Source organism: Phacochoerus africanus, chromosome 4 (genome assembly GCF_016906955.1).
Source record: "Phacochoerus africanus isolate WHEZ1 chromosome 4, ROS_Pafr_v1, whole genome shotgun sequence".
Taxonomy (NCBI): Eukaryota; Metazoa; Chordata; class Mammalia; order Artiodactyla; family Suidae; genus Phacochoerus; species Phacochoerus africanus.
Genome location: NC_062547.1, coordinates 69,353,590 through 69,376,017, shown reverse-complemented (window position 1 = coordinate 69,376,017; position 22,428 = coordinate 69,353,590). Strand labels below are relative to the sequence as shown.

The 22,428-nt window shown below is 45.9% G+C and overlaps 1 protein-coding gene across 4 annotated transcripts in view; it reads left to right on the top strand.

Moving 5' to 3' along the window:
• Window positions 1-1,559: 1,559 nt before the first annotated feature.
• DNMT1 (DNA methyltransferase 1) overlaps window positions 1,560-22,428 on the top strand; it is a 46,076-nt gene continuing 25,207 nt past the window's right edge. The window contains exons 1-10 of one of the 4 annotated variants that reach the window (XM_047776996.1): window positions 1,560-1,746; window positions 10,521-10,557; window positions 11,072-11,179; window positions 11,364-11,583; window positions 12,433-12,508; window positions 13,605-13,683; window positions 16,878-16,912; window positions 17,591-17,663; window positions 19,995-20,029; window positions 20,919-21,003. In XM_047776996.1, coding sequence (XP_047632952.1) covers window positions 1,568-1,746; window positions 10,521-10,557; window positions 11,072-11,179; window positions 11,364-11,583; window positions 12,433-12,508; window positions 13,605-13,683; window positions 16,878-16,912; window positions 17,591-17,663; window positions 19,995-20,029; window positions 20,919-21,003 — 927 coding nt within the window. In that variant the 5' untranslated portion in view covers window positions 1,560-1,567. Of the gene's footprint in view, window positions 1,747-1,927; window positions 2,304-10,520; window positions 10,558-11,071; window positions 11,180-11,363; window positions 11,584-12,429; window positions 12,509-13,604; window positions 13,684-16,877; window positions 16,913-17,590; window positions 17,664-19,994; window positions 20,030-20,918; window positions 21,004-22,428 lie in introns of those variants that run through there. The other 3 variants (XM_047776995.1, XM_047776998.1, XM_047776997.1) reach the window with 3 other exon arrangements.

Genomic DNA, 22,428 nt, shown 5'->3' with positions numbered 1-22,428 from the left:
CTAGTTTTTTAAAATCAAGTTGTCTCTGTCGAGTTGTAGGAGCTCTTGATGTAGTCTGGATATTAAGCCCCGATCAGATGCATGGTTTATAGACATTTTTCTCCCATTCTATGGGTTGCCTTTCCACTTTTGATTCACTTGCTGTGCATAAGTTCACTTAAAGGTAGTCCCATTTGTCTGTTAGCTTTTGTGGCCTGTGCTTTGGGGTCATTGTCAAGCCCAGTATCCTGAAGATGCCCCTTCTCCTCCCACATTTTCTTCTAGGAGTTCCATAGTTTTAGGTCTAGGTTTAGGACTTTACTCCATTTTGAGTTAACTTTTAAAAAAATTGAAGTATAATTGATTTACAGTGTTAATTTATGCTGTACAGGAAAGTGATTTCAGGTATATATTATACTTTTTTTTTTTTTGCCTTTTTGCCTTTTCTAGGGCTGCTCCCGCGGCATATGGAGGTTCCCAGGTTAGGAGTCTAATTAGAGCTGTAGCCACCGGCCTACGCCAGAACCACAGCAATGCAGGATCCAAGCCGTATCTGTGACCTACACCACAGTTCACGGCAACGCCGGATCCTTAACCCACTGAGCAAGGCCAGGGATCAAACCCGCAACCTCATGGTTCCTAGTCGGATTCGTTAACCACTGAGCCACGACAGGAACTCCTTTTTTTTTTTTTTTTTTTTTTTTCCTTCTTAAACCAAGGCTGCAGCATGTGTAACTTCCTGGGCCGGGTACCTGGGCACTGCAGTGGCAAAGCCAGATCCTTAACCTACTGCACCACAAAGGAACTCCTATACATTCTTGTTTTCCATTCTTTGCCTTTAGGGTTTATCACAGGATGTTGAATATAGTTCCCTGTACTATAGACTAAGACCTTGTTTATCCACAGGTAGCAGTTTGCATTTGCTGACCTCAAACTCCCATTGAGTTAACTGTTTTACATAAGGTGTAAGTTAAGGGTCCAATTTTATTCTCTTGCATGTAGATATCTGATTTGCTCAGCACTATTTCAAATGGTGGCACCAGCTGAACCTGTGCCTCCACCAGACACTGGAGCCGCTGTAGTGGGAACTCCCTCTCAGCACCATGTGTTGAAGAGACTATCCGTTTTAAGCACTCTGGGCTGTGGCAGTGGCCCAAGTTTCCCTGCCCTGTGGGATCTTTGGTGCCAGCTATTTTGTGCATCCTCAATATTTTCTGGAGTGTTATTAGAGCCTTTTCACAGACATCAAGGAAACTAGGGCTGGGTCCAAATGACCTGCCCAAGGTTGTTATCGTGAGCAAATAGGTGTAGGTTGGAACTGAGTAATTGAACTCTAGAGCCCACACACGGAAATCCCATGGGGATACTCCTCATTTTATCCCTAGCTTGTGGGAAAGAATGAATGAATGTCTCAGGCAAGGCTCCCAGCAAACAGAAGCTTGGACCAGCCCACTTCTCCGCGCGGGGGTGCGCGCCCGCCTCGCGCATGCGCAGCCCCTGCGCACAACCAGCTCCACTGAGTCGGCCCACACGTGGTACGGCCTCTCTCAGTGTGGTACGTCCCGCCTTCCCCCACGCCTGGGCCAGGATGGTACGCGCTGCCTCCGCTCGCCGCCCCTCCCCATCGGTTTCCGCGCGAAAAGCCAGGGCTGCCTGTGCTGCTGCTGTCTCTGCTGCACCTTCCAAGATGCCTGCCCGTACCGCCCCAGCGCGGGTGGCCGCTTTGGCCTCCCGGGCGTTCTCACTGCCTGACGATGTCCGCAGGCGGTAGGTGCCGCGGGGGACTGCGAACGTGGGAGGGTGGCAAGGCGGTGGGGGTGGGGGAGTTGCTTCCCCTCGGGGTAGCCCGTGGCCGCTGACAGACGGGCGCGCATGCGTGGGATGGCGCGGCGCGCGGCGGCAGTTGGCGCGGGCAGGGTGGCACTTCCGGTCGCGCGCGCCCTTGGCCGTTTGGCGCCAAAATGGGCCGAGGCCCCTCACGGCTCCCTGATGACTAGGAATTTGGGGTCTCTTCTGACCTCAAAGTAGAGCAAGCTTTGGGTTTGCCGTGGGGAACCCCCTTTCCTGAGTAGCCACGGGCCCGGCCCCTGCCGCCAGCCTGGTCGCGCAGGAAGTGGGCAACCCGCGGCCTCAGGATACCCCTCAGGCCCGGTACTTCGGCCTCCACTTCCGGTGCCCGGTCTGCTGGGGGTTGGGGGTGGTCGGGCCATCCTGGTCCCTGGGGGCATTTGGGGGGGCCCCCTCAGCGCCCCCACACCACGCATCCCGATGGCAGCCTCCAGAGACCGACGTCGCCGGTTGGGTCCCGGGCGCGGCCGGCTCAGGTTTGCGAGCCCTGTCTTCCCCGGGGGGCTCCCTCCATCACCCCACACAGTTAGGGAAGTAGCATCCTAGGAGGAATTCTGACCATGAGTCGGGCTTGGGCAGAGTGAAAGCGGAGTGGTTTCTTCTAGTAAATCTGTGCCTGTGAGCTGTGGGCAATAAGGAAGCCTTGCCAGGGAGGACCGACCAGTTTCGTGTGTGTAGGGGGAGTGAGACGGCAACACTTAATATGTGGGACCCTGCTACAGCTATTCGGTGCACATGGATGGGCCGAAAGACCGTTGAGCCCCGGCTTCATGTTCCTGAAGGGCATCAATTTCACTCCTGAAACTTGCAGATCTCACTTGGAGCCCTAGTCTCAGGATCCTTGACCAGTCCCAAACACTTCACAACCAGATTTGTGAAACCTGATTTTGCCATTCCCACCCCCACCCCGTGCTTGTTTCCCATAGTTGTGCCAGGCCAGTTCTGATTTGGGCTTTGGGGGTGGGGAGAGTAGGTGTTGGGAGAATTTGGCTCTCCCTTTCAAGTGTCAGGCCACTTCTTGATGTGTTTGTGGGAGAAGGTGAGCGCCACGTCTTTCTCTCCGCCATCTTTTTTTTTTCTTTTTGCCTTTTCTAGGGCTGCACTCTCAGCATATGGAGGTTCCCAGGCTAGGGGTCTAATCAGAACTGTTGCTGCTGGCCTGTGCCAGAGCCACAGCAATGTGGGAACCGAGCCACGTCTGTGGCCTACACCACAGCTCATGGCAACGCCAGATCCTTAACCCACTGAGCGAGGCTAGGGATCAAACCCGCAACCTCATGGTTCCTAGTCGGATTCGTTAACCACTGCGCCACGGCGGGAACGCCTCCTCTGCCATCTTGATCCTTTCCCCAGACCACCTCTTAACCACAGTTAGAGGGTGGTTCTTTTTTCTTTTTGTCTTTTTAGGGTCACACCCAAGGCATAGGGAAGTTCCCAGGCTAGGAGTTGAAGGTTCCCAGGCTAGGAGTTGAATCGGAGCTGCAGCCACCAGCCTACGCCAGAGCCACAGCAACGCCGGATCCGAGCCGCGTCTGCAACCTACACCACAGCTCACGGCAACGTCGGATCGTTAACCCACTGAGCAAGGGCAGGGACCGAACCCGCAACCTCATGGTTCCTAGTCGGATTCGTTAACCACTGCGCCACGACGGGGAACTCCTAACATGGGCTTTAAAGTGGTGTTGGATTAAATGACAATATGCCCTGGCACATGAAGGCCTTCATGTTAGCACTGTTAATTGACTAATCTGGTTTTTCCCAGTTCTGCTAATTGTATAAAACACTTTATATTATCTCAATCCTTAAGTGTTCTCTAGAGTGGTTGCCATAGGAGCTCACTGTGAGGAAACAAGGATTCCCACTGAGGTCTGCTGCTTGCCAAAATCTTTCCCTTCAGCTATGGCTTTTATTGGGCAGGAGAAGTGTTGTGTTTGGCTGAATTTGAATGTTTTTAGGCGAGTGTTACAATCCACCATTCACCCTAGGTAGCATATTGCTTTGAACTAGAATTGCGTATTCTAGGTATGGAGTTTTGGGTTTCTGCCTCAGACCATTGACATTGTCAGCTTATGTGACCCTCTCAACAGCTTAAAATTTTGAATTTCAGTGTACCGAATATACACATAAACATGGCATTCATTATTCCCTTAAATCACTTCCTTAGTGGAGTTCCCATTGTGGCTCAGCGGGTTAAGGATCCTGTGAGGATGTGGGTTCCATCCCTGGCCTTGCTCAGTGGGTTAAGGATCCTGCGTTATTGTAAGCTGTGGCCTTGGTCAAAGATGTGGCTCGGATCCCGTGTTGTGGTAGCTGTGGCGTAGGCCACAGCTGCAGCTCCGATTCAGCCCCTCGCCCAGGAACTTCCATATGCCGCAGGTGCAGCCATAAAAAGGGAAAAATTCCCTTATCTCCTTGTTAATGAAGGTGTAACTCTTCTCAACTGATGGAGTTTCCTGTGGCCTAGCAGTTAAGGATCCACCCTGGTCACTGCTGTGGCTCAGGTTGGATCCCTGCCTGGGAACTTCTGCATGCTGTGGGTGCAGCCAAAAAAGAAAAAAAGGAAAAGGAAAAATTCTAGAAGCAGTCTATATAATATGAGGTACCTAAGTCCAGTAGAATACTCTGGGAACAAAATCTAGGCCTAGTCCTCGATGAGGTATTTGTCACTTTATACTAGTGTTTATGGCAGCATCTTTTTATTTATTTTTTTTTGCTTTTTTTTAAGAGTCTTTTCTTGTCTTTTATTTATTTTTTTTGTCTTTTGCCATTTGTTGGGCCGCTCCCGCAGCATATGGAGGTTCCCAGGCTAGGGGCTGAATCGGAGCTGTGGACGCCAGCCTACGCCAGAGCCACAGCAACGCGGGATCCGACCCACATCTGCGACCTACACCACAGCTCACGGCAACACCAGATCCTTAACCCACTGAGCAAGGCCAGGGATCGAACCCGCAACCTCGTGGTTCCTAGTCGGATTCGTTAACCACTGCGCCATGACGGGAACTCCTATTTTTTTGCTTTTAGGGCTGTACCCTCGGCATACGAGTACCCAGGCCAGAGGTCAAATTGGAGCTACAGCTGCTGGCCTATGCCACAGCAGCGCAAGATCTGAGCCTCATCTGCAACCTACACCACAGCTCATGGCAATGCTGGATCCTTAACCCACTGGGCAAGGTCAGGGATCGAACCCATATCCTCATGGATACCAGTCAGGTTTGTTGCCGCTGAGCCACAACAGGAACTCCAACGGCAGCATCTTTTAAAAGTCAGTTACATTAGGTGTGTAATGATACTAAAAGGTATTTTTTACACTTGAATTTTTAAATCTAACTTTTTGAAGTATTTTATACCCTAAGTCTTGTAAAAATCATGCCTTTCAGGACAAATCACATTTTTCCACTTGATTTTTCTTACTGTCTAAGCCACCGTCTTTGTATAGAAAAAGCAATAATCTCCCACTTGTCCTTCTATTGCTACTCAGGTCTGTTTTCTTTAAGTGGAAACCATGATCCTCTACAACATAAGTTGAATCCAAAGGTTTTCCTGCCCTACAAACTGCCTGGTGCACTTGGCCTGAAGTCCAGGATCTCTGTCCATTGCCCTGACTCATCTTGTGCTCTTTTTCCTCACAAGCCATGCAAGCTACGTTTTTAAGTTCTTAGGGCCTGAGGCCATGCAAAGCAACCAGTGTGACAATGGGCTCTACCTATTGCTTCCCCATGCTGGTTACTGTCCATTCATCTGTAAGAATGTTCAGAAAGACAGTCCCCTTCTCATGGGGTTCCCTGGTGGTCTAGTGGTTAGGATTTGGTGCTTTCACTGCTATGGTACGAGTTCAGTCCCTGGTCTGGGAACTGAGATCCCACATCAAGCTACTGCACGCACTGGTCGAAAGAAAGACACTCCCCTTTCCTGCCTGAGAAGGATGTCAAATTCTGTCAGCACATCCAGTTTGCTGCCTTTGTAGTTTTGGAGTTGTTGTTTTGTTTGAGCATGTTTGCCTCATTCATTTCATCTGCAGCTTGGTGTCCGGTAGACTCTTGAATGCTTGTATGCCAGTCTTTCCCCTTCAGTGAAGCCTGGATTTACATATTGTTTCCAGCCACCTCCTTGCACAACTGATTTAACCCTTGTAATTTTTTTTTCTTTTGTCTTTTCAGAGCCACACCCATGGCATGTGGAGGTCCCCAGGCTAGGGGTCTAATCGGAGCTACAGCTGCCAGCCTACGCCAGAGCCACAGCAACACCAGATCCGAGCCGAGTCTGTGACCTACACCACAACCCATGGCAACGCCGGATCCTTAACCCACTGAGTGAGGCCAGGGATCGAACCTGCAATCTCATGGTTTCTAGTCAGATTTCGTTTCTGTTGCGCCATGATGGGAACTCCTATCCCTTGTAATTATGATAGTTTTCTTTTCTGCTAGCCACTCTGATTAAATTAGGCTGAGTGTTGAAGTTCTTGTCTAGTTCCATGGCTCCTGGGTAGATACAGAATAGGGCAAGACTAACCTACCATTTCTAGTTGTCCCTGCAGTAGGATTCTAGAGGCACAGATTACTGGGGTTTAAATCTTGCCTTACCATTTGCCAGCAGGATGACTTGAGTCGTCTGACTTCCTGGTGCTTTTTTTATTTTTATTTTTTGTCTTTTTGCCTTTTCTGGGGCCGCTCCCGCAGCATATGGAGGTTCCTAGGCTAGGGGTCGAATTGGAGCTATAGCCACTGGCCTACACCAGAGCCACAGCAATGCAGGATCTGAGCCGCGTCTGCAACCCACGCCACAGCTCACGGCAATGCCGGGTCCTTGACCCACTGAGCAAGGGCAGGAATCGAACCTGCAACCTCATGGTTCCTAGTCAGATTCATTAACCACTGCACCACAATGGGAACTCCCAGGTGCTTTATCTGTAAAATGGGACGGAAGTGCCAGTTCCACTGGGGCTTTGTGAAGTTTGAGCTGACAGTTGTAAGCATTATAGGAGAGCACCTGAACAGAAACCACCTTCACTGCTTACCACATGGTCAGCTGTATGTTTCATTTCCATGATGGGGGAGGGCATAATTTGAAGGACCAACATGCAGATACTAAGGCACATGTTAACAGAGCAGTGTATGCCTGCTTATCATTCTAACCTTCCTATTTGCCTGGCTTCCAATAAAATGCCTGGACTTGCTCTTTTTGCTGCCACCTTAGCTTAGCTGTTGTGCTATGTACCCAGTCCTGCCTTTGACCAAGCAGACTTTAGTTAAGGTGGCTTTCTGTCCTTTTTCATCCCAGTATCTTACTACTTAATTCTTTGTATCCTTGTCTCTTGTTTACTGCCTGTTTTACTTCCAGGGAGCCTCCTCCCTGATTTCCTCCACATCCCTTTTCAGGTCTTGGACTTTATTGTCTTCAGTCTTAAAGACTTCCACTTCCAGCAGTTGGGATTGCCAGGAGGGGTACCTCTTTGGAGAGACAGTTCTAAAAAATGCCATGCCTTTCTGGAGGCTCTAGGGGGAGAATCTCTTACTCTCTTCCAAGTTATTGGTAGAATTCATTTCCTTGTGGTTATAAGACTGAGGTCCCACTTCTCTTGCTGGCTCTGAGATGAGAGCCATTCCCAGCTCCTGGAGGTAATGGCATCTATTGGTTTGTGGCCCCATCTTTAAGGTCAACAAAGCCTGTTCTCGCATCGCATCTTTTTTTGGGGGTGGGGGGATGGCTGTGCCTGCAGCATGTGAAAGTTCCTGGGCCAGGGATCAAACCTGCACCACAGCAGTGACCAGAGCCACTGCAGTGACAACGGGTCCTTAACCCTCTGTGCCACAAGAGAGCTCCACATTACATTGTTTTGACCCTTCTGTAGTCACACGTCTTGAAATGCAGCTTGGAAGTTTTCTGTGCTCTCTAAGTGAAGATTTAAGTGATTTGATGGGGCCCACCTGGATAATCCAAGATAACCCTCCCCATCTCAAGGGCTGTAACCTTAATCACATTTGCAAAGTCGCTTTTGCCATGTAAGGTAATATATTCACAGGTTCTGGGGAATTGAGCATGGACATCTTTTGGGGGGAGGGGTGTCTCTTATCCTTCCTGTCACAAATTCTATCTCCGGTAGCCCTGCACCACTCACAATGCAGCCAGTTACAAGAGGCAGAGTTAATGGAGCTTTGTAATTTCTCTAACATGTTCTCAACTCCTGCTAAACCATGTTATAGACCAGCATTTCTAGTTTAGGTTAGATTAGATAGGGTAATTTAATCTTATCTTTTTCTATCTAATCTATATTGTATATTTATGCCAGATTTTTTTTCCCATAAAGCATGACTATCATATCTTGGGTTCCACATCCCCTTTGACTTTTTTTTTCCCCTCTTTTTAGGGCCACACCCATGGCATATGGAGGTTCCCAGGCTAGGGGTTGAATCGGATCTGTAGCCACCGGCCTACACCAGAGCCACAGCAATGCGGGATCCGAGCCGAGTCTGCAACCTACACCACAGCTCACGGCAACGCCGGATCGTTAACCCACTGAGCAAGGGCAGGGACCGAACCCGCAACCTCATGGTTCCTAGTCGGATTCGTTAACCACTGCGCCACGACGGGAACTCCCCGGGCAAGACATTTTAGATTTTCTGAAGGTCTCTTTGTCTTTCTGCTCCTTTCTGTCAGGCTGAATATCCCACTTCATAGGACAGGTTCAAAGAACTCAGACTCAGATTTGTCTCCTGCACAGATATAGGAGTTGTCAGCATTGTAGAAATGTCCCTTTGATGGGTTCAGTCTGAGTGTTGTCCCTGCCACCCGAGGTGACCTGGTTGAGGTTGGAGCCATGCCTTGCTACAGTTTTGTGAGCAGAATGACTGAAGGCAGGTAGATGTAATGCTCCTGCAGCAGCATGTGCACCTCTGGCTCTTGAGTTCTGCAGCTAAGGTTCTCCCAGGACCTGACTTACTTGAAGGGGCTTCTTTTGCCTGGAAGGGGCTCCATGTGCTTCTGGAAAGCTTGACTCTGAATCTCGAGTCCAGGTTACAGTGATAATATACCTTATGTTACAATGTTGTATATCTGTAGGCTGCTAAGTCTTTTCTATAGAAAGGCCTTTCCTGACTATCTAGCAAGTCAGGAGGTCCCTGCCTGGTAGTGCCTACATCTCATCACTCAGCTCGTTGCCTGGCATAGGTTAGACACCCACTGATGGGAATGGTTTTTGAAGCCAGAAGCAGGGTCCACATGCACACACAGTAGACACTGTCATTAGTCTAGCAAACCCTGTTGCTCAAATTCCTGGCTATGCTGCTTACACTTGCCCCCTAGGAAGGCTGTCCTGGAAGAGCTCTGTTCCAACCCTTTGGGCTTCTGATTATGAGGTACTCTAGTCTGGGTGCCAGAGGAGAGGACCCACAGATGGTAGAAGCCTGGTCACTGCCCAGAGTGCTCCCCCTCTGCTGACAGACACTTGTTAGCTGGTTAGACCTGTTTTTGCCCCACTGCCCACAGTCAGCACCCAGGCTAAGAACAACACAACAGCCTCCCTACTTTTCTCAGTGTCTTTTTTTTTTTTTGCTTTTGCTTTTTAGGGCCTCACCCGAGGCACATGGAAGTTCCCAGGCTAGAGGTTGAACTGGAACTACAGTTGCTGGCCTATGCCACAGCAACGTGGGACCTGAGCCATATCTGTGATATGCACCACAGCTCACGGCAATGTCAGATCCCTGACCCACTGAGTGAAGCCGGGGATAGAACTCGTATCCTCATGGATACCAGTGGGATTCGTTTCTGCTGCTCCACAATGGGAACTCCCTCTTGTTTTCTTTATTCTTTTGCTCTCTTCCCCCCTAGAAGAATGATACTAATACCCAATAATCTATCAGACCATTACTTTCCAGCTAAACTCCTTTGATAGTTTTCTGCACTTCTGAATAAGTTGGTACAAACATTTGGGAGGATGAGATATTGGGTGAGGTGCCAGCCAGCTTTTCTAACTTCATTTATCTCCCCTGTGCGTGGGCAAGCCCCCTGCTGCCCCAGTACCTTGGCTCCATTTTATATATTCCTCATCAGAATGCTGCCATCCTGGCCTTTGGGAGTGTTAGCTGGCTGTTCTCCACAGTATCCTGTGGCCCTGGCCTCCTTGTTCAACCCTTCTGTACCCTTCTGTGGGATCTCGTCAGGTCCAGTTGGAGGAAGACCATCTGTATTCACTTAACTTGGGAAGAATCCTAACTGTGTAACCTGTTTCCTGTTTCCATTGTCTTTTTTGTTTTTTTTTTGTTTTTGTTTTTTTTTGCTTTCAAGGGCCGACCTGTAGCACCCAGTGTCTTTTAAAATAACATTGTATTATAGAGCTCCTCTGTCATCTCTTATCTCCATCATCATTAGAATCCCCCCCCCAAGTGGCACAGTGGGTTAAGGTTTTGGCATGGTTGCTGCTGTGGCGTAGTTTGATCCCTGGCCCGAGAACTTCTACATGCTTTGGGCATGGCCAAAAAAAAAAAACCCCTTCCCCCCAACCCCCAGGGAAACTGCATCCTGATTGTAATGTGTAGGCATTACAGTAGGGCATTCTAGACGTTCTGGGTGTAAGAGGAACCATTGTATTTCTTTCCTAACATTGATGTTAAACTTATTTCCCAAGTTCTTTAAAACTGTGGTGTATTAGGTAAAGAACATTGCTTAACAAGTGTTTCTTCCTTTTTTTCTTCCCTCAGGCTCAAAGATTTGGAAAGACATAGTTTAACAGAAAAGGTAACCTCCATCTTAAACAAAACTTATTGTCAAATGTAACTATTGGACAGATACTCTAGCTCATAAAAACAAGTTTAAGTGGAATTGACCTTTTCCCTAAAGTTTTGAGGGTAACTTGGGCGTTTTTGTCTAATGTGCTGTATTAATATGCTATTCTTAGTAGGCTTTTGGTAACTCAATGAGTTTCCCAGTCTAGGTTTCATACAATCAAGTCTGGATTGTAAGTTGTCCTGGTTACCCTGCTTTTGAAAGCATAATTTTGGTCCAATATACCATTGTGTGTGTTTTCATCTCAATCTGCCCATTTTTCACTACTCTGGAGATGGTATGACATGATCTTAAAGGAAGCATCACAAATGTGTTTTGTGAATATTTCATTTTCTTTTTGGCTGACTTAGCATTGCCTGCCATTCAGTCATTGTTATGTGACCAGGTAGTATAACTATTTGTGTATTAGGCCCCTAGTTAATAGCTCGGGAGCATGGGGACTTCTAAACCTATATCCTTCCCTTAGGAATGCGTGAAGGAGAAATTGAATCTCTTGCATGAGTTTCTACAGACAGAAATAAAGAATCAGTTATGTGACTTGGAAACCAAATTACATAAAGAAGAATTATCAGAGGTAAGTATTCAGCATCCTGGTGTCTAGAAATTTCCTCTCATGTAACCTGTCTGTGACCAGGGAGGCAGAATAATCCCAATTCTCCTTGTTACCTGACAGTTATAAAGGAAACACATGTTTCCTTGTTCTCTCATTGCCACTTGTTTACATTCACTGCTACTTAAATTATCCTTTCCTGCTGTAGGAGGGCTACCTGGCTAAAGTCAAATCCCTTTTAAATAAAGATTTGTCCTTGGAGAACGGAGCTCATGCTTTCAGTCGGGAAGTGAATGGATATCTAGAAAACGGGAGCCAGACAAGTGGTGAGGACCGCAGAGTGGAAATGGCAGAGGAAAACAAGTCCCCCAAACCTGTTTCCAAACTTGGCCCACCCCGGAGAAGCAAGTCAGATGGAGAAGCAAAGTGTAAGAGCACTTGACTTGTCTGACCTTGATGGAGACCGGTACCACCTAAGGGGACAGTTAGATTTGGAGCCATAGGTGCCCCCCTGCCACGGACAGTGTTTCTTGTGTATACTTCTAACTAGCTCGGATATATACTCCCTTCTTTTTAGGGCCACACCCATGGCATATGGAGGTTCCCAGGCTAGGGGTTGAATTGGAGCTGTAGCCACTAGCCTATACCACAGCCACTGCAACACCAGATCCAAGCCGCATCGAGGCCAGGGATAGAACCTGCATCCTCATGGATACTAGTCAGATTTGTTTACACTGAGCCACGATGGGAACCCCTCGATGTATACTTTAAATTTTGTCTTTGACCAAGTTATAGAGCATTAGATCGCCAAACTTGGCTGAAGTTATGAGGTGGAAGTTAACGGGTTACTAATAGTTATTATGTCTAATTGATATACCTGTTTTAGCTAAACAGTTATTCTTAGACTCACCCAATTTGTAGTCAGAGTTGACTCTTTGGAATTTTTAAATAAGAGCATGGGGCTTTAAGAGCATGGGACTTGAGCTCAGGTCAGGGTCTTGGCCACATCGTCTCGTGAGAATACAAGCAGAGGTTGTTTCCTTGTCTGTCTCAGGATTGGGCCCCTCGTATAAGAGCTGGTGTTAAATGGCTCAGCACATTGGCAAGTGCTAATTGGCTGATTTTATCAAGATGGTGGTTGCTTAGAATAAGAAGAGAAGGATACTTAATCCTCAGAACCTGGTCTCTGCACCAGCTTGGTAATGCTGAAGAACTGTACCTTCGCTGTGAACTTTTTCATTCATAGTGGCTTTTTTTGTTTCCTTTTCTTTAAGCAGCCGAAGTCTCATCTAGTCCCAGGATTACAAGGCAAACTACCAGGCAGACCACCATCACATCTCATTTCACAAGGGGGTCAGTATATAATGAATGGACAGCCCCCCTTTTAGGGGCCAACTGTTTTTGGTAAAACACGTATAGAATGCGTTGGATGTAACCTAGTAATCCTTCCACATTACATAGGCCTTCATTTTGAACTTTGGTTCATCAGACATTCACGAACAACGTTTCTGAAGACCCCGTCCGTTTTTACTCTTAGCGGAAACTTCAAATACATGTACACAAAATTACTGAAGGTAGTAAAGAACCCCTGAGTACCTTTCACCCAGTGGCAGCAGTCAACAGCTCCTGGCTGTCATTTCTTCTTATATCCCTATGTGCTCCAACTGAATTCTTGCAAATGGATTACAACTCCATACATACCCATGTTGCCCCAGTTGGATTACTTTGAAACAAATCAAACATGTTATCCATAAATATTTCATTATATCTCTAGATGACAAGGTCTCTGACGAGTTTTTTTATTCATATTTTGCTGTAATTGCCTAAACTTAGCAAGTGGTCTTTTTAAAAAGACAACTATGACTTAAGCCTTAGTGTAACTGTCCCTTACTACCAAATAACACATAGCAGTGTTCACACTTTCCCACGTGTAAGAGTTTGGTTGATTTTAAGTTATATAGAGTCCTTATTTTCTTGCCGTTTATTTAAAGAAACTAGGTCATTAGTCTAACAGTTTCTAGATCTGACTGCATCATTACAGTGGTTAATGTGTTCCCTTGTCTCCAGTTTCCTGTAAACCGGTAGTTAGGTCTAGAGATTTGATCAGATTCCAGCTTTTTTTGAGACTTGACTGGTGGTGTGGGGCTATCAGAGGCATGTAATGTCTCTTCAGTGATGCTAGCAGCTGTTGATCAAAATCTAGATCTATGATTTCTTAAGGTTTGCAAAATGGTGGTATTCTAAACCTGTCCCTCAAAGAAACATTAGACCCGAAGCCTCTTTTAACCTGTTAACAACGAGGGCTTCTCCTTGGAGGGAAGAAAGTACCCATGCAGTAGATCTTCCTAACAGAGGGTACTCTTGGTAGGGAGAGATGTTAAGTTATTTCATGCCCACTGGAGGTCTAGGGTCTGGCCAGGCTAACAATTGGCTTTACTGTGTGTGACAGCCCTGGCAAACGGAAACCTGAGGAAGACACTGCAAAAGCAAAACCAGACAGTCCTGTCGAAGAAGAAGAAAAAGACCAGGTAGGGCTGGCATTGAAGTTTCTTTTTTCTTTTCTTTTTTTTAATCACATCTGTAGTTGTATAATCATAACAATCCAATTTCACAGGATTTCCATCCCATAACCCAAGCACATCCCCCCCACCCCCAAACTGTCTCCTCCAGAGACCATAAGTTTTTCAATGTCTGTGAGTCAGCATCTGTTCTGCAAAGAAGTTCAGTCTGTCCTTTTTTCAGATTCCACATGTCAGTGAAAGCATTGGATGTTGGTGTCTCATTGTATGGCTGACTTCACTTAGCATGATAATTTCTAGGTCCACCCATGTTGCTAAAAATGCCGGTATTTCATTCCTTTTAATGGCTGAGTAATATTCCATTGTGTATATGTACCACATCTTGATCCACTCCTCTGTCAATGGATATTTAGGTTATTTCCATGTCTTGGCTATTTCAAATAGTGCTACAATGAACATCGGAGTACATGTGTCTTTGCGAGTCATGATTTTTTCTGGATAGAGGCCCAGGAGTGGGATTGCTGGATCAAATGGTACTTCTATGTTTAGTTTTCTGAGGAATCTCCATACTGTTTTCCACAGTGGTTGCACCAATTTACAATCCCACCAACAGTGTAATAGGGTTCCTTTTTCTCCACACCCTCTCTAGCACTTATTGTTTGTAGACTTTTGGATGGCCATTCTGGCTGATGTAAGGTGGTACCTCATAGTGATTTTGATTTGCATTTCTCTAATAATGAGTGATGTTGAATGGTATTGAAGTTTCTTAACTCTGCCTTATTTTGGTGCACTTGCTAGTAATGGTGAACTTAAACTTTGTATGTCCAAATGGGCTTAAAATGAGTGAGAAGGTTTTAGAACACATGCCTGGACCCAGGGAGTTAGACGTATATCACAATTGGACCCAAGAGCTCAGCAGGCCCCCAACTTCAGTCTGTTCTCTGCCATCTACCTTCCTACCTCTCTAGCAGTCAAGATTTGACAGTCAAACCCCAGATAGGACGTGTCTAAAACATTTGTTTCTGATGTCAGATAAATTCCTTTCCCACATCTAATTTCTCTTTTAAAGGAAGGTTGTCATGTTATAATGTTACATGTATTATAATAATGCTGCATAGACTTTAGTAGCTTGTTGTAGACTAATAAAGAAAATGTCCATCTCTGGCACTGTCCTATGTGATTTAAGGGGCAAACTTAGAAAATACTAGATGTTCAGACGCCAGCTATTTCAGTTCTGCCATAGGATTAGCTATGTAAGTTGGGAAGTCTGTTTACAGGTCGGGAATAGATGCCTTCTTGCTACCTGCTAAAGATGATTATCCATGGTTGACTCTAAGGCAGCGTTTCTCAGCCAAGGTGTTGACTTTTGGGGGCAAATAATCCTTTGCTGTGGGGTGTCAGTCCTGCACATTGTAGAGTGCTGAGCAGCTTCTCTTTACCTCTGCTCACTAGATGCCACTAACATTCTCCCTCTCCCCTCTCAGTTGTGACCACCAGAATCACCTTCAGACTCATATGACCATATGTCCCCTGGGCGGGGGCAGAATTTCCCTAAGTGAGAAGCACTGGACTCAAGGCTACCGGTATCATTGAGGTAGACTTGAGATCCTGTTGTAAGACATGCTGATTCTCCTGTTTTATTCTTAGAAATTGGATGTCACTGTTTGTGGTCTTTGTTCAGATGTCTGTAGTTGGGTTTGGTTGGTTTCCCACCTGTGAGTGGGTAGTCTAAACAGGGAAACAGCTTGTCCAAGTGACATGGCCAAGTTTCTCGCCTCCCAGGAAAACATGTCACAGGGGAAAGGAAGTTGACTCTTACGATACCGATAAGTCTATTTTTATAAATGTACCAGTTCTAGAGTTGTTTCTTGCACGCTAACCTTTTGGAGGGCTCACATAGCCTTTTCTGGCTTCTAAAGAAACAAATCAGGGCACTGTGTCCCAAGCAGGAAGCAGTTTCACTTACAGTGTGTGAGGCCTCGGGGACTATGAGGAGTAACACTGGTAGGAATAGGGTTTGTTGGAATGTACTAGAGTAAGGTTAGGTGCACGAAATCGGTGCTATTGCATGGTATTGGTTGGATAAGTAGTAATACAGAGAGAATCTTTAGTCAACTTAAAAATTGAGATTTTACTGTGTTTTGAAAAAATGGGTATTACATGGCATTGGTGTAACGGTGCAAAAGGCTGTTTAGTACCTAGGGTCACTCCTCCTTCCTGACCTTCCTTCTAGAGACAAGCATTTATCAGCTTCTTCTATATTGTTTCAGATTATGTATATATACTAGTTAACATAGTATAACATCTATTTTAGAGTTCTTGAGAGAAGTAGAACCAGTGATAAATATGAGATAAACTTTAGCAACTGATTCACATGATTTTAAGCTGGCAAAGTCTGAAATAATGCAGGACAGGCCAACAGGCTAGAGACCCAAGGGAGAGTTTTTGTAGCTCAAGTCTATAAGGCAGTCTGGAAGGCAAAATTTTACATACATATGTACATGCAGATTTATATATACATTCCATATAATAGAGAGGTTCTATGTAACTCACCTGACATTCTCCAGTGGTAGTTTCTCACATAACTAATACAATAACAAAATCAGAAAATAGACTTTGGTATAATTTACCGATTTTATTCATATTTCATGTTTTCATTATACATGTATAGTCACATGTATGCATGCATGGGTTCTTGTAATAACCTCCACCTCAAACAAGATGCAGATCTGTTTCATCACAATATTTTTTATCCCTTTTAAATACACAGAGATATCCTAGAGGTGGCAAGTGTTGTGAACGTGAATGAATACGCTAATGCACTATTTACCTGAGATGACCTGGGGTCCAGTTTAGCTTGTCATCATCACTTCCTAATGTGAATCCCAAACTACCACTTTGCTTTTCTTCCTAATATTAAAAGAAGTCCTAACATGAGATGGATCTTTGATTTTACATAGCAATTAGGCAACCTCTAGCGCAGATATATGCAGGGCCAACCCCTGGGCCTCCCCTTTGTTTTGAGGGTGGTGGGACATCAGTACCAGACTGATGGTTGCCCAGATCTCCCCCAAACCCAGATTACCCCCACCCCCATTTTTAACCATATCAAATGTGTATAATACTTTGACTCATGCTTTTGGTTTTGATCTTGTTTTAAAATGAATATTCTTGTCTTTTTCTCTTCCCTTCTCTTCACATAGGAGGAAAAGAGACGTAAAGTTACATCCAGAGACTCGTAAGAATAATATACCTTTTTGTTTTGTGCAATGTAATTTTGATTACTGAAAACTACTATTCCGAAATGTTTTAAAGAGAACTTTATGCAGAACAGAAACAGCCTCAGACTGTGAACAACTTATGGTTTCCAAAGGGGACAGGTGGAGAAGGGGAGGGATGGACTGGGGGTTTGGGGTCGGCATATGCATCCTGAGGTATATGGAATTAGTGGCCAACAGGCACCTGCTGTATAGCAAAGAACTCTACCCAGTATTCTGTGATCTATGTGGGAAAAGAATCTGAAAGAGAATGGTGGGTGTGTATATGTATAACTGAATCACTTTGTTATACAGCAGAAATGATGACAACATTGTAAATCAACTACAATAAAACTAAAAAAATGAAAAGAAAAATAAAAACTTTATAGTGAGTTATAAGGTGACATGGGTAGCTTAAGGATGCCAAGTATGGGGTCAGATTATTAACCTTTTGATTCAAGTACAATTTTCATTGCCAAGAATGAATTGAGGAGAACTGGAAATTGTTTGCAGAACGATATATAAAGGTCATAGTAAGTGCCTGTCAGGGCTTCTGAGATGAAAATTGATTTGGGGGTAGGAAGGAAGACCTTATGAAAACTGCTTCTGGGGAGGAGTCCCTGAGAGTCATCCTTGGGGTATGTTATTTTGCTTGACAGAGTTGCCGGACTGCTCCCTACAGAAGAACCGGAAAGAGTAAGACCAGGAACTCACATGGAAGAAGATGATAAAGTAAAGCCTGGTCACCTCTGAGTTTGTCACTTCCACTTTAGTCTGAGTCCGCATTTGGTTTTAAGAAGGGGGTGGGGAAACATGTAGGAACAGAATGACTTTAATGATCAAAATAACCTTAGGAGTTGCCTGGTGGCCCAGCAGTTAAAGATCTGGTGGTATTATTGCTGTGGCTCAGGTTACTGCTGTGATGCAGGTTCACTTCCTGGTCCAGGAACTTGTGCACACTGTAGGCACAGCCAAAAAAACAAAATGACCTTGACTTTGGCTAAAATGCTCTTCAAACTTTTCTGCTGATTCTCTATGTGGAAGGTGGGTTATGCAGCTCTAGTGATAGTAAGTACATCAGTAGTAGGCCCAGAGATCAGCTGGACCTCTGATCCTAGAACAGCCAATCAGAGTTTTGGTCTATCCCCTTGCCTTCCTGCCCCTCTTCCCTTGAGATCTTTATGAAGATCTCATTCTCAAACACATGAGGTGCTAAAATCCTATAGCATCATCCAGATAAAAAGGTGCATTCTTAAGATTAGACCCATTCTTTCCTCAGACCCCTAGCTCCTTTGTAAACTCAGAGTTTGTTTCTGTGAAATACAAATGTACCACCAGAGCAGATAAGAAAAAAAAAATTGGGGGTCTAATACAGGAAGCTTTACCATTGGACAGCACTGCCTATGTTACAAAGGGCTGACATTGGGCAGTCACAGGGGGTGAAACTATATTGATCCCCTTTGGGTTTTAAGACATTGGTTAGAATTTTCTTGGAAATGTGAATGGAGAGCCTGTTGTAGAGGATGAGTATTTGTTTTGTTCTAATGGGGGAATCCACTAAGATAAGTACGATAATTACCGATAAGTACGATAATTGTTGAATCACTTGATGCTTAAAAGTAGTCTTGGAGTTCCCGTCGTGGCGCAGTGCTTAACGAATCCGACTAGGAACCATGAGGTTGCGGGTTCAGTCCCTGCCCTTGCTTAGTGGGTTAATGATCCGGCGTTGCTGTGAGCTGTGGTGTAGGTTGCAGACGCGGCTCGGATCCCGTGTTGCTGTGGCTCTGGCGTAGGCCAGTGGCTACAGCTCCGATTCGACCCCTAGCCTGGGAACCTCCATATGCCGCGGGAGCAGCCCAAAGAAATAGCAAAAAGACCAAAAAAAAAAAAAGTAGTCTTTAATCACTTCCTTACCCTGATCCTACTTCAGATTAGCAGCAGTTAACGGTTGGGACACATGTTGAATTCGTTTTGAGAACAGGCATTTCTAGTGGGCTAGCTCCATCACCACCTTTCCAAGAAGGATCTTTGGGCAAGATTGAATCTCCTTTCTGTGGCCAGACTTCCAGGATCTCTTCTTGGAGTAGGAAGGTCTGCAGTGTGTTTCGACATCACCAGTGTTTGTAATCCCCTTACAAAGTGTGTGGGGTTCTTGAGGCTGACCTCTCTCTGGAGAGGTGTGTTTAGCTCTCTAAATTCAGGCTCAAACAATTTGTTGTCCATGTTTGAGACAGAGCTCTTGTTGAGTTTGTCATTCTATTTTGTGTGTGTGTGTGTGTGTGTGTCTTTTTAGAGCTACACTCACAGCATATGGAAGTTCCCAGACTGGGAGGTCTAACTGAGCTGTAGCTGCCAGCCTACAGCACAACAATGCCAGTTCTGAGCCTCATCTGTGACCTACACCACAGTTCACGCCAATACCATATCCTTAACGCACTGAATGAGGCTAGGGTTTAAACCTGCATGCATGCCAGTGGCGTTCGTTACTTCCGAACTCCTTTATTTCATTCTTTTATTAGATTTCTAGTTATCTATGAGATTGTCAACACTCAGTCATGACAGTTGATAGTATTTTACCCCCAAATCCCTCTTAGACAGTAGGATTGAGAGTTCTTTATTTCCTGCCCACTTAACCCTGCCAAAGAAATTTATTATCTTGAAAGAAGAGAATCTTTACACCCACCAACTAGACTGTAGCTTAGGTTTAGGTATTTTATTTCCATAAAACTTTTTAGTAGGAGGTCCCATTGTGGCTCAGCTGGTTAAGAACCCAACACAGTGTCTGAAGATGGGGGGGTTGATCCCTGGCCTCACTTAGTGGGTTAAGGATCTGGTGTTGCTGAGAGCTGTGGTGTAGGTCACAGATGCGGCTCAGATCCTGCATTGCTGTGGCTGTAGTGTAGGCTGGCAGCTGCAGCTCCTGTTTGACCCCTGGTCTGGGAACTTCCATATGCCACAGGCATGGCCTTAAAAAGGAAGAAAAAATCTTCCTAGAAAAGGTCAGAATCAAATGGGGAAAAAATTGACTAGTCCTTTCCCCCCCGCCTCCTTCCTCCTCCTTAGGAAGAAAAGAGACTCAGAAGTCAAACCAAAGAACTGTAAGTATAGTTAACATGCCTTGTACTTTGTGAAGCTTGTTGCTAAAATAAGTGTACTGGTAAAAATAATGAATTGGACAGCATAAAGTGCATTGATCACACATGTAATATGTGGTTTACTTGTGCTTCACCACAGTGAAGGCTGAGGTCAGCTGAGGTTTAGCTGACCTTCACCCCAGGCCCTTCCTCAGTGGTGCTTATACAGCACAGTTTGGTGGTGGTTAAAGGGTATCGAGTAGCTGTCTCTTTGCCGTGGCTGCAAAGATGATGTTTAACAAACTGCCCCAAAGCTCAGTGACCTATGATAGTAAACATTTTTTGAACTTATATGTGGAGCTTAGTGGCCACCAGCTGATCTTGGCCAGGCTGACCTGCTTTGGCCCCAGCACTTGGCAGCCTGGGTGCACTGTCACGGCAGTGGCAGCATGTGAGGGCAGAAGTGGAAAGGAGCCCCTGACATGCAATGGGCTGAAGCAGATGTTGAGACTGGGTGTCCAGGGTGGTTGAACCAAGTGGCTGGGTGCTGGCAGGAGAAGTGAAGATACCCCTTGTGCATTCGGCTTTCCAAGGTTGCTGTTGCAGACCATATATCAGGCCAGCTTGCAAACCCGCATAGGAATCCAGCTCTGGCAGGATTCCCACCAGGTTACAAGAAATCAGAAGAGCCATGTGTTCTTTTTTTTTTTTTTTTTCCTTGTGGTATTTTTGAACTATTGTGTGTCTTGGCAAAATGCATGTGAGGTGTTGATGGCACTTATGAGATCATTAAGTTCTGAAGTAGTAAATGCCTTTTGGGTTTTTTGCAGTGAAGACTTGCCCTATAAGTCTGGGGAGGAGACCATGCTTTAAATGGAGTCAGGGCTCTCTGAACTATTTTGTTTTGTGGCAGAACACCTAAACAGAAGATTAAGGAGGAGCTAGACAGAAGCACGAGGCCTGGAGGAGCTCAACCTGAAACGAATGAAGAAGACAAAGTAAGACTGACTTACTTAACTACCTGATCCTTATATTTCCAGTTGGTTGGGAGAAATGGCATGGGGTAGGGGCTCTGCATTCAGACCAGCCCTGCCTCCCTAAGGGGTGGGTCTGAGCAGTTACCTGCTGTGCCTTGCAGGGGTTGGTGGTTGTCACCGCATGTCAGTGCTTGATACATAGTGAGTGTTATCTATTTATCATAATGGTGGCAAGAGCCCAAGTGTGCCTTGATTTAGAGGTGTGGAACCAGTTTCTCTTTAGAGCCTCTGCATTGAATGGCCTAAACATGTCACCCCACATACATGTGTCATCACATCTGTGCTGCCTTACCAGCCAGTCTCCTGAGTTCTTCTGAGTTCAGCTCCTCCCATCCCCACCAGCTTCCCCACTTTAGCTAAATGAATACGCTTAAACCCTAAAATGTTGTACTTTGAGCCGGGGTGGGCCAGTGTAGAAGTATTCGGCGGCAGGCTTATCCACAGGGCTACCCTGCTCCCTGAGCTCTGGAAGCAGTTGGGGGGGGGGGCGGGTGGAATACATGTGCTGGGGGCCACAGCACAGGAATCTTATGTCCTTATAGCACTTTGGTCCCTAAGAGAAGACTGACTTGGGTAGTCCCAGGGTCTGTCTGAGGTCTAGAGAGCAGAGCCTGAGGTCAGACTTACTGGGTTGTGAGCATTTCTTCTTCCAGCCTGGCCGGCAGTGGACACCCCTTCTTGTTCTGTGGCAAGTGATCCTTTCGGTGTCGCCTCCAGCTTGGGCTAAAATCTTACTGTCTCTCACCTTTTCTATTTGGACGTTTGTTACCTTACTGTCAGCACTTGCCTGGGATCCCTTCACATCTAGAGAGATCTTAGTGCTGGTGTTGAACCATCCATTCTCGGCAACTGGCAGGAGTTTTAGACCACACATTTGCCTCATGGCAGGAGAGAACAGAAGGATCAAACACTGGATTTTGTCTAGTACTGTTGAATTTCCTATTTTATTTTAGTCTTTTCCAGGGCTGCAACCGTGGCATATGGAGGTTCCCAGACTAAGGGTCTAATTGGAACTGTAGCCACTGGCCTACGCCAAATCCACAGCAATGCAGGATCCTAGCCATGTCTTCGACCTACACCACAGCTCACGGCAACGCTGGATCCTTAACCCACTGATTGAGGCCAGGGATTGAACCCGCAACCTCGTGGTTTCTAGTCAGATTCGTCAACCACTGAGCCACGACAGGAACGCCAATTTTCTTCTATTTTAACTTGTATATCTCTTGCTTTATAAAGGTGACTTTATCAGACAGGTATTTTTTGTATGCAGGCTCAGCCGTTTTTAATGAGTTGGTGACCAAGTTGGGGATTTCTATTTCTTTGCCATACTAGATTCCAAAGTTTAATGTTGTCACCCCCCCCCCCCCACTCCTGCCGTCCCTGTCT